The sequence below is a fragment of the Arvicola amphibius genome, chromosome 6, assembly GCF_903992535.2.
Source record: "Arvicola amphibius chromosome 6, mArvAmp1.2, whole genome shotgun sequence".
NCBI classification, from domain to species: domain Eukaryota; kingdom Metazoa; phylum Chordata; class Mammalia; order Rodentia; family Cricetidae; genus Arvicola; species Arvicola amphibius.
In genome coordinates, this window is record NC_052052.2 from 122,393,213 (window position 1) to 122,405,624 (window position 12,412).

General features: G+C 41.7%; 1 protein-coding gene across 1 annotated transcript in view; it reads left to right on the plus strand.

The window, feature by feature from the left end:
• The first annotated feature begins 1,057 nt into the window (after positions 1 to 1,057).
• Aoah (acyloxyacyl hydrolase) overlaps positions 1,058 to 12,412 on the plus strand; it is a 192,659-nt gene continuing 181,304 nt past the window's right edge. Inside the window, exon 1 of the mRNA XM_038334078.1 lies at positions 1,058 to 1,396. Coding sequence (XP_038190006.1) covers positions 1,270 to 1,396 — 127 coding nt within the window. The 5' untranslated portion in view covers positions 1,058 to 1,269. The remainder of the gene's footprint in view (positions 1,397 to 12,412) is intronic.

Genomic DNA, 12,412 nt, shown 5'->3' on the forward strand with positions numbered 1-12,412 from the left:
ACATGAGGCTGAGAAGGGCACAAGCTTGTGTGTCCAGGCATTGTGCATGTGGAGTGGGGACTGAGGACAGGTATAATCAAATGTTATTAGAAAAAAAGTGCTAACCAATTTAACCAACTCCCATGATCCTAAGTCTGTAATAAGTTTTTCTCAGACCCAAAGCAGGAAGGGAGAGTCTGTATGACCTTCTACTCTTGTCTGAACTTGGGTAATTTAACATCTGAACTTGTCTGAGTGTTGCATATAATTTTGGTGTAACCTATTTAAGAAAACAAAATATCAAGGCATTCTGATTAGGTATCTTTTATTTTAAAGTCCCCCCCCCACACACACACACACTTTTCATATTGCTTTCCCCAGAAAAATGGTGCCAAATTCTCAACTTCAAAGCAGAAATTTCAGTCTCTCAAAAGTGAACCAGTCCCCCGTAGGTGGGAAGCAAACACATCTTGAAACGCTGAGGGAAAATGATGCTGCCTGCCCAGGCAAGTGAATAGGAACTCACACCTTTTTTCTTATTAGATTTAAGATCTAGGCCTGCTGACAGCCCATTGTTTTCTGCATACCAAATGGAAGGCTTTGAGAAAGCTGGGCCCGGGAAGCAATAGTCTCTCTTTGCCAGAGGAGAGTCACCACTCAACCAGAAGGTTCTCTGACCAAACAAGGAGTCCATCCTCAAACATGCAATCATTGAAAGGAAAGTGGATTTTAAATATAATTCTGCATTACATATTGTAGCCATAATTATTCTATGTTACAACTGTAACTTCTTCACTATGTGGGTGCTGCCAATCAGGTTGCTGAAGGACTGTGTACAGGTGGTGAGATATTTTCTTCTTTGGTTTTAGTTTTCATTTGGCTTTGTTTTGCAAGAATGAAAGGGGAAGGGCCTCTCTCTTCCAACTGAACAGAGTACCTCGGGCAAACCTCAAGGTCCATGTGGTTTATGGTCACTGACTTCAGCCGGAGGCCGGAAGGGCTGTTGCTGTCACTGTGCAACTTGGGTATTTCTTTTTCCTGGAGTCTTTGCTCAGAGGGACTGCCCACCAAGGACTTCTCCAGCTCTTGCCACACTTGGACATCTGAGTCTCTCTCAGAGGTCTCAAAATATCCAGTGCACGTGCACACACACATGTGTTGCATCACACTTGCTGCAAAGTGTGTTTATGGTAGTGTGCATTGCGGGGGGTAACTCTAGAGAGGTCGAGGAGGGTTGAGAAGAAGAGTGATCTTGTGGACAAGACAAGGGCTCCTGGTATACATCCCAGGATGGAGTCCTCCCGGGAAGTTCTCAAGGCCACCCCTCTGATTCTTCTCCTGCTCTCTCACTCATTGGCCTCTGTACCCTATGAGAACCAGCCTGGTGCCAGCTACTCCGATAGTCACAGCTGTGTAGGTATGTACATTTTAATTCTTTTCTCTGTGTTCATAACAATGAAGTCTGATACTTTGCTTGCACAACAATCCCTCACCCTCAAAGTTAGATGTGATGGCATGTACTTATATGTATTCCTAGCACTCAACTGAAAGAGGCAGGAGGCTCACCGGATGGAGGCTAGCCTGGGTACATATTGAGACCCTGTCTTAAAAGTAAACAAGCAAAAGGTTTTCTTTTTTTTTGTTATTGGACTGGTTTTCTTTTGGATCGGCTTTCCTAATAGTCTTAAATTCTCAGTTCTTTTCATGGCTCTGACCTTGGACATCTGGGTTAGATGCTGCTAATCTGTCACTGGCTCTTACCAAGCCCTCTGCCTACCCCTTAGTGTCCTTCTTAGTGGACAGGGCTAATGATATGTACTTCACAGGGGAACTGTGAGAACTAAGATCATGCATACATGTATGTGACATCTGTGTACAAGGAGGACTCAGCCCCCTCAGCTTCCTTCATTCTCTCGGGAATCTAGCTATAGTGGCCCAGGAGAAACTCTGGACACTGGCTGAGGTAAAACCTAGTGACTTCTCCTTCATAGGAATATTTTATTTTCAATTTCTCTTTGTATTTGCTTTGTGTCTTCTGAGTATAGTAAGGAATAAGGTGAGGACTTCGGTTCTGGCTAGTTTTATGTCACCTTCTCACAAACTGAAACAATCTGAGAGGAGGGAACCTCAATTAAGAAAATGCTGCTTATAAGATTGGAAAGCCTGTAGGGCATTTTATTAACTAGGGATTGATGGGGGGGGCAGCCCACTATGGGTAATTCCTTTCCTGGACTGGTGGTGCTGGGTTCCATAAGAAAGCAAGCTAAGCCAGGAATGAGGAGCAAGCCAGTAAGCAGCACCCCTCCATGTCCATGGCCTCTGCATCAGCTCCTGACTCCAGGTTCCTGATGGGTTCTTACCAAGACTCCACTCGGCAATGGGCTGTTAGCCTTTAGCTGAAATAAACCCTTTCCTCTCCAAGTTTCTTTTGGTCACTGTGTTTCACCACAGCAATAGAAAGCCTAACTATGACACCTTCCAAATTCATAGTATACGTGGAGCTTGTAACAGTAGAGGGAACCGAGATGGCTGGGCGATGGAGCCATATAGATTCAATTAGAAACAATTACTCAGCAAACAGACCTCAGTATGGAATCCTAAACAAAAAGAACCCTAGGGATAAGTGTGATGGCCAAGTACTACACACAGACAACCGGGGCACAAGTTCTGACACTTAGGAATTCTGTGAAGAGGCAATATCAAAAAGTCTGAATTAGTTGTGCTTTGCCAAAGCCATGATCATATTATGCACATCAGGGAACTCATCTCTAGATCCAAATAGTCCTTTAAAAATAAAACCCAAGGAACAAGATTCACTGGTTCCTTTGGAACCAGGTGTGTGTGTGTGGGGGGGGTCATCCCCATGCAGTCTTTGCCTTCCTACCAGGTCTAGGAGGTGTGTGGGGTCATCTCCATGCAGACTTTGCTCTTTTATCAGGCCTATGAGGTGAGGGGGGGTCACTCCATGCAGTCTTTGCCTTCCTAAAATCACAACATACTGCCAATTCCTTTTCCTCCCAGCAAATTTGCAAGCCTGTCAAACAGAATAACTGGGGGAAAGCTCCTGAGAGTCACTTCCATTTCCATGGTGGCTACAAATGGACTTTCTGGGTTTGGTTTGGCAGTCTACCCTGAGATCCCCAGGTTGTCACATGAGAATGGACATAAGGTTTCTGTTTCCTTCCCTGCGTGGTCCCCAGGAAGTCTATGGGGAGGTGGAAACTGTGTTAAGAGAATTCCAGGAATTTCTTCTGCATCTCCACTGCTGCAGAGCAATTGAAAATAATAATAGTTTGTTGTAGCAATACTTTATGGGTAAGGAATTTGGGCAGAGCCTGGATGGTAATTTCCTGTGCCATGTAGGGGTAACAGAGTTGATGGGAGACATGAAAATGGTGGATCGATGGGTCTGAAACTAAGATAGCTTCATTCACGTGTTTAGTGCCCTGGGGGTGGAGGATAGTCACAAGTGTGGTTCATCTAGGAACATCCCTCAGAGCATCTACTCTCAGGGGTCCCAGGAGGTACATTGCAATATGACAGCAGTCCCAGAGAGAGGGTTCCAAATGACGAGAGCTTGAAGCTTTCCATTTTTCCTGGTTCCATTCTGGAAACTCCTGCCATTCAATTATCCAGTGTAACTCAGAACTTCTGGCAAAGTCCTTCTGGGTGACTTATTCACCTATTGTCATGATAGCAAAGAACATAGGTGTAAAGTATTTGTTTATGTGGTTAATATTTACTGAGGCCTATGTACTCAGTCAGGTGTGAAAGCCGTCCATGTTGGCTGGTGTCTTGCTGCTTGAAGCTGCTTCCTTGAAGGAAGTAGACAGAGACAATTTTGTGCAGAAGTTGATTGTAGAGTATTCTTGGGGGGAAAAAGTGAGGGAGCACGAGTTCCCACAAAACAGCCCCTAGGTGTTACCTTCCCCCAAAAGAGGTGCTGGAGGTGGATCCACAGAGGGTCAGGAGGCCAGCCAGAGCAACAAACAGCAGGCAACTAAACGCCTTCTACTCACAAAGTCCCTAGAAGGTGGCAGACATAATGGTGTTTTGGTGCTAGAGAGATGGCTCAGCATTTAAAAGCATTGACTGCTCTTCCAAGGGACCTCGAATCTATTCCCAGTCCCCACATGGTGGCTGAAAATTGCCTGTGATTTCAGTTCTAAGGAATCAAACACTCCCACGCAGACATACATGCAGGTAAAACACCAATGCATATAAAATCAAAATAAATAAATAATTTAATAATTTTAGAAATGTTTGTATTGAAAGATGGCCAGTGAAATGGGCTAATTTTAGTCATCTCAAAGAATTTGCGGTAGATCCCTCACCCCTCAGGAACCCAGGGCAATGAAACCGTGTGGAGCAAGAGAGTAAGCAGGTGCATGTCCACAGTCCAACACAGCAGGAGAATTCATCTTTGTAGTCATCATCTACAGTCTCAATACAAAACCCTTCCTGGCCAGGGAAGTGTGCCCTTGCTTTAACTAAAATCAAATCAGTAACAAACTTCATAGGAACTCAAACGTTCATAGATGCCTCCTCCTCAGTGGAAGTAGTTCTTGCTTCCTGTATACAACAGTGCTCAATGGCCGGAGTGCCTCCATTGAATATGAGCATTTAAACATCACAGTTGTTCTGACATAGCTCCTGTCCTGTAACCGTTTTTCTGTAGCTCCTCATTAAAAAATACATGTACTCTGCATATATATATTTGTAACATATGTAATTTTAGATTAATATGAAATAATGATGCTATGTCTTTTTCGAAGATCCTTAGTGTTTTTATCTGTTCTCCCTCCCACCTCCTTCTGTATTACCCTCCATCCCCTCCATGATAAAAGCCCTCCTGCCATTTTCCCCATTTCTGCCTTCATAGTATCTCTGTCCCGCTGTTCCCCCACTCTACAGCTCCTCCCCTCTTGGTCTCTTTTTATTTTCTAGTTCCAATGGCTATTCTATACTTCATATTCATATCTACAGATCCGGGGCTAAAAACCACAAATAAGAAATGCAGTGTTTGTCTTTCTGGGCTTGAGTTACTGCACTCATTATAATATGCGCTAGCTTTACCATTTGCCTCCAAATTTCATGATTTCATTAGCATTTTCTTTTTCAGTTTATATATATATATATATATATATATATATATATACTCATATATATATACCCATATATATACTCATATATATATATACTCATATATATACTCATATATATATATACATATATGTATATATATATTCCGAGATGCAGGTACCATGTCAAATCTATATTAGCTAATATTTTTCCCTATTCTGTGAGTTTTTTCTTCACTTGTATAACCATGTCCCCTCTAGAATAAATTCTTTGTAGTGAGTCCCCTTTTCTAATTTTGTCTCTTGTGCTGCTGAGGTAACAGAGTAACAACCATACTTCCAAGTTGCCATTGTCATGTATGACTCTAGTTCCTCTATGTGTATCCCTTTACCTTATTTCCCAGACACCGAACCCCTAAGCAGCATGTGGCAGGCAGCCATGTAATGCCCACTTAGACTGCAAGTTCGAGGAACTGAATTGGGCCTAAGACAAGCTCAGGAACAGCATGCATGGTTGGAAGGTGTGGAGCCCTAGATTCAGTTCCCACAGCCCCCAAATGAATAAAGGGATCTAATTGAATAAAGATGAGCATGAAAAAGAGGAAACTGTCTTAGGATAACCCAGGAAATGAAGTTTAGAATCAAAAGTCAGAGAAACAGTGGATCCTAAAAATCAAGCCAGGTGTCAGGAAACGATAAATGCCAGTCACCTGGACATCTTCTCGGTGATTGTGCCCTGCAGATGAGCTGGTTTGGTAGCTCTCTGTTCTTTGGTCAGGTCTGTGTGGTGGTACATCTCACAGATTCCTGGGCCCGCCATCTGGTTGCCCATCCTAGTTTCATGCTCTGGAAAGAACCTGGGCTGTCACCACACCACTGAATAAAGAAGCAAGTGAGAGAAAGCCCTAGGCACAGATACAGTTCCCGGAGGAGTGGCTTTGTTACAACTGAGCAGATTCTCCAAAACACAGAAGGTGTCAGGCTATGGAGCAACTTCCCCCCCACCCCCGCACACCAAAAACAAGCAACCTTAGCTTCCAACCAGGAGCCTTGCACCGGGGGAACTGAACACTAGTCCCAAGAACACGGGACTTGATTTCACTCTGAGTCAGAGCTAGCTGTAAGAACTTCCTGTCACTCACACTTCCCACCTGCCCTCTGGACAAGTACACACTGGACAGTGCCTCAGCATTCCAGAGGTTATAGAATCAATAATAAGCCAGGTTCCATTCCCTAAAACGTCAGTTTCAGTACAGGATGATTTACAGGCTAAGACTATCTATATTCTTTTTATTGACACTTAAATTAATTTATTGGGTTGTTAGTTCTTTAGTCTCTGTTTCTCTGTAATTGGGCAATAGTTTGTAGACACCTCTTCTGTGGGCAGCAGAAAGTGTTTCCTCTTGTCACCTATGCTCCCTTTGGGTATCATGGGTTCTCCTCTTCCCAAGGCCCAAGGCTCTAGAGTTCACAGGGCCATCTCATAGGACTATCTCACAACAGTCCTGGGCCTGCTCCCTCACTGCTGTTCTGCCTCTCACCTGCTGTCCAAGGACTTACAGACCCTCAGGGTTTAGCCAGAACATACCCTAGTTCCAGGGGTGCCACTCTGCATTCATCCCTCACTTTAGTAATCTTGTGTATTCTTCTCTCCATAGTGTTCTGTCTTTACTTTGAAATTATCATTAGATTTAGTCCAGTCTTTATGCAAATGAAAGCTTACTGATTATTTGAGCTATCCACATCCTGTCTACTTTCTTTTTCTGTAGTATCCTGGGTTCTAAGTTTTTGTTTTGAAAACAAAAACCAGAGAGACACAACAGAGGAAGGAAGTGTCTGTGACTTTGGGGCAAGGTCATGGAGTGAGCAGAGCTTTAAAAAAATGGTGCCAGCATGTTATTCTTTAGGGAAAAGTTAATAATACTTTCTTTTCCTTTTTATGAGTGTTCTGTGGGAAAGAGGAAGGAATGAAAAATTGCGCAGTGTTAAATGAATCCTCATGAAGTTATAATGTGCCACTCATTCTCAATAGACCTTCCCAGACAGACTGAACATAGGAATGCCAGTTTACAGCGATCGCACCGGTCTCTCTGAATTGTGAGGTCACTCGTGGTCTGTATTTTCTGTCCAGCACTTTACTGAATTTTCTAGTTGTTCACATGTGTGCAATAGGAAGAGCAAAGGGTAGAAAGTCCAGACTCGTAGACGGGTGAACCTCGACTCTGCCACTCTACATATGTGGCCTCATGGCATTGCTTAACCCTCTGTACCTTCCTACCCAACAAGATGAGAATGACACGGGGTAAAAAAAAAAAAATGATACCATGGCAGAGACTTAGCATTGTCTTGGCAAACCACAAGTACTCAAAAGGGTTGCGATTATCCAAACCTGAATATCAAGAAAGAAATATACTGAAAGTGTGTTCCAAAATTTCTGAGATTAAACTTATTGCAATGCAGAGTCCAGGGAAACAGAATGACAATGTGTAAAAGTACAGCTTCTGGGAATCGGAGAGGGTCTGAAGGAAAGATTTTCTCCCAAGAAATTTTACAGCCGTTTCCTGAAGATGTGAATGACACGCAGATACAGCATTCCGAGTTCCTAGGAAATAAAACGGACAATTGGAGTACCAGCTGCCTGCATAGGTGGGTGGTGGTTAAACATGTAGTTTTGTACTAAACAAATCTAGAGTGACGAACTAACTTCACAGATCTAGAGTCTACCCCGGAGGGATTGTTGCCGTCTGTGGAGCTTCCCCATCCCAGTGAGAGGAAGTGAAGAGAGCCACACTTAAGACAGAGTCTCAGGAAGTCCTTAATGGACTCTCAGTAGCAACGCTTTAAAGAGAAAAGGAACGAAGGTGAAGGGAACACGGAAACCATGCGTGGCAGCTGCAAAGAGAACATAGACACTGGCGATCTCCCCATGGCACTCTGCAGAAATAGTGGGGAGAAGATGTTTCAAAAAGACTCCCTGCCCCGGGGCAGGCAGCCTGCAGTTTGAGCCTCAGGCCCCACATGCTGCAAAGAGAGAACTGATTTATCCAATTTTTCCCTGACCTCTGTACACAGGCTGGGATAGGAAAATGTACTGACACAGCACAGTACTGTGTCCAGAGGACCTACACTAAGAAACTTCAAAAATAGATAATATGACTTCATGGTGCATGGCTTTCTACAGATGTGCAACGTAATAAATTGTTCTCTGCTAACAAGCTCAATGTTGCACATGCTCGCTGTCTCATAGTTTCTGTACATCAGACATCTGGACATAATGTGATTAGGTTCTTTGCTAATGATTGAAAAGGTTGAAACTGAGGTGTCAGAAGGGGTCATGTCTTAGAACCCATTCTATTGCTGTGCAGAGACAGTGTGGCCATAGCAACTTATAAAAGACAGCATTTAATTGGAGACCTGTTTACAGTTTCACGGGGCGAGTCGTGACCATCAAGGCAGGGAACATGACAGCAGGCAGGGAGGCAAGGAGCCGGAGCAGTAGCTGACAGCTTGCCTTCTGATCTGCAAGCAGAAGGCAGAGAGAAAGGGAGCTATTAGTCTGGTATGGGCTTTTGACACATTAAAGGCCATCTGTGACACACTTCCTCTAAGGAAGCCACACTTCCTAATCCTTGCTACCAAACACTCAATATATCTATGAGCCTCCAGGAGGAGAGGAACCATTCTCATTCAAACCACCTCGGGACTGAGTTCCCACTTAGGACCCAGCTTCCAGTGGCTTTTGACAGTATTCCGCCCTCCCATTAGCAGAATCAGGGCCCCTTTGCTTACTAGCTACCATCTGTCGGTGACTAGAGGCTGCTGCTTAGCATAAGAAGCCAGCAACATACTGATTTATTTTCTGTCCAGCACCATCTAGAGAAAACTCGACATTTAAAAAGATTTGTTGATTATTTCAGGCCCACTCCAGAAAATAGAGTTACTCCAAGTAAATTGGTTAGCATCCCAATTCCATACACAAATCACTTTGTTATTGTGATCAACAGAGCAAAGTGGCATCAAATACACCAACCCTCCCTCAGAGGACTACACTATAATTCTGGTGAAAAAGCATTAAAATGCTGAAAAGGGGAAAGGCCACCCAACTGAATACTGTGATAATATCCTAAGAGGATCTATAGAGCATGCCCAAAGTCGTTCTCCGAATAGACATGAAAAGCTATGCACACGTGGCCGGTCGGTGATTAGAGAATGGTTTCTGTCTTGGTGAATTTTACTGATGGGATTCTTGTAGGTTTTATGGGATTTTTTTTTTTTTTTTTTTTTTTTTTTAGTTTTGGAAACTTTTATATTTAAGCTTTTACTCAAAAACTTCACCCTGCAAATTTGAAAAGAAAAACAAATTGCTCCAATGCCATAGCCTTTTGCTGATAAGCTGTTTTCCAGTTATCAAAGCTTGAACAAAAGCTCCTGGAAAGAGGCTGTGTCTGCAGAGACTGATTGATTCAGAGTGCAGTCCGATGGAGAGACAGGAAGGCCACAGGGCTGGAGGCTAATTACCTTATCTTCGACTTGCTTTGGCAACAACTTCAAATGCAATCACATTGAAAGTATTTTGCCAGTGTTCAGCAAATAGACTTTGAACAGACACATAAGATGATAATAAGGGGCCAAATGAGAAGTCTAGACTTGAAAATCAGAAATAATTCACTAGATAAGCTGGGCAGATTAGAATTCACAGAAGAAAGGTCCATGAGCTAGAACACGAATCAATGGATATGACCCAAAACAAAGCTAGAGGAAAACTTGACTTGAAAAAAATGATCCAAGCCTCGGAAACACGTGCTCCAATGTCCAATATCTCAGCATCTATGAAATGGGTGCTCGAAGAGGAGAGGAAGAAAAAGTGTGTAAAACTGCGTTAAAAAGCAAATATTAACACTGCTTCAAAACTGAGGGAAAATATTAACCTGCTGATCAAAGACTCTTAAACTTCAAGCAGAATAAGTACAGAGCAGATCTTGGCACTTCATAGCCAGTATCCTGAAAACAAATAGCGTTTGAAGCCCTTGAACACAACAACAGAAATATGACATATTCCCTACAGGAAAACACTGTAAGTAATTCATACCATTTAATTTATAGAGTGTGGATGGAGGCAGAGGAGTAGAGTGACAGGAGGTGCAGCAAGAGGAAAAAAGCTATTAACCCAGATTCTATGCCATATTAAACCATAACTTAAAAGTGAGCATAAAATATAAACACATTTCCTGATGCATTGCTAGTAAATTTGTAATATAAGAAGTACAAACAGAGAGCTGAAAAGATGACTCAGTGGTTAAGAGTACTTATTGTTCCTGCAGAGGGCCCAAGTTCAATTTCTAGCACCTACATGGTGGCTCACAACCATATAGACACCAGCCATGCACACAGTACGCATACATACATGCAGGCAAAACATTTATACACATAAAATAAAAATAAATCTCTTTAAAAAGTAAGTGCTGTAAGGGCTGGAAAGATGACTTAGTGAGCAAGCTCTTGCTGCACAAGTGTGAGGCCCATAATTCAGTCTTTACTGCCCTTGTAAATAGTGGGCATGTGTGGTGGCCTGCCTCTAGTCTCCACTTGAAAGGCAGAGACAAGTGATCCTCAGGACAAATCGATTGCCTCTACTAGCCAAATTCTTAAGCTTTAGGTTCATGTGAAAGACCCTACCTCGATATATAAGGTGAAGCATCATCAAAGTAAACATCAGAAGTTAACCCTTGACCTCTGCATGTGGGCGTTCACACATGCATACACACATTCATCTTCATACATATGTTTGTTCACATACATTAAAACATTCATACACACATCCATGCTGTATACACATGTACATACACATACATGTACACACACATATTACAATTAAAAAGAACTAAAAGAGAAGTTCTTTAAGCAGAAAGAAAACAGAATACATGGTAACTTAGAGTCATAGGAAGAAAGACAGAAAACTCAGGTTATGGTACATATGAAAAGAAGATATATTTATGCACACAAATACTTTTCTGAGTATGTTGAGCAAGAATGCTTAAAACAGTAATTAAAACACTGTATTGTTTGGTCTACATTATGAGAGAATTAGCTCAAAGGAGAGAGGAAGAAATAAAACAGCACAGAAGCAAAGCTGTAAACTTTGTGCTAATTAAATTGCTATTGGCGTGATATAAATTATGATAGATTGGAGTTGCACATTAAAATTCAGGACCCACTGAGAATGGAAATATTCTGGTAAAACACTACTAAAAATGTCACCAGGGAGAAAGTAATACTGAAAGACACTAGTTTATACACACACACACACACACACACACACACACACACTCACGCAGCTAGAAATCTTATAGTGGCATTCTCTGTGGGGACCACACCTACCATTAAAAAGTGAAGATAATCAGAACTAGGTTGTTTTTTCTAAAGTAACATCCAATTAGATTCTGTATACTAGAAACATGCCTAGATTTAAAGGCATAAATAGGTTGAAAATAAAAGGATGAAAAAAGATCTGACACAGAAAGAGAAACTACAATACTTCTTAATTTATGATACAGAATATACTTTAAGCTATAGAAAAGTATAAAACCAGAGGCATCTTTTGTAATGATAAGGGCACTATTATACCAACCAAAGATAAGTTGTTAGATATTACTATTGCATATTGCATTGTTCCTATATATGTGAAATTAATAAGATCCTTAAAATATAAGAAATAATGACAGAATTATAAAGAAAATTATGCTATTCAGAAATAAAACTCAAGATTTTAACATTTCTTGCATCTTAATATATGGAACTTGACAAAAATGAGGATATAAATATCTGGACAACACAAAAGACCTAGCAAAAATCTCAGAGTACTTCACTTAATGACAAAAAGTAGAAACTTTGTAGGACATGTTAGCATATCTTTATTTATTTATTGTTAATATGGATTCTAGGAATCAAACTCAAATCCCCACGCTTACACAGGAAGCACTTTCCCAACCAACGAAGTCAGCTCCCCAGTTCCATTTTTAATTTTTAAATTTTTTACTAGTTCTTTGAGAATTTAATAAAATCTATTTTGGTTATATTCATGCTTCCTTCCTTAACTCTTTTTAGATCCATTCCCTTCCCAATTCACCTTTGAGTCCTTCTTTTCTCTTTTCTTCAGCCCATCAAAACCAAGAATATTTGTGCTGCCCAAATATTCTTGAGTGTGCAGTCTTCCACTGGTCAATGTACCATGAGTTACACTCTTAGAGAAAACTTTCATTCTCTCTGCAACTAACACTGTCAACAGCTCCACTACTAGGAGTGGTATTTTGTGTCCAATATCCCTCTCCACGCTGGGGTTTGGTCTCTGGGGA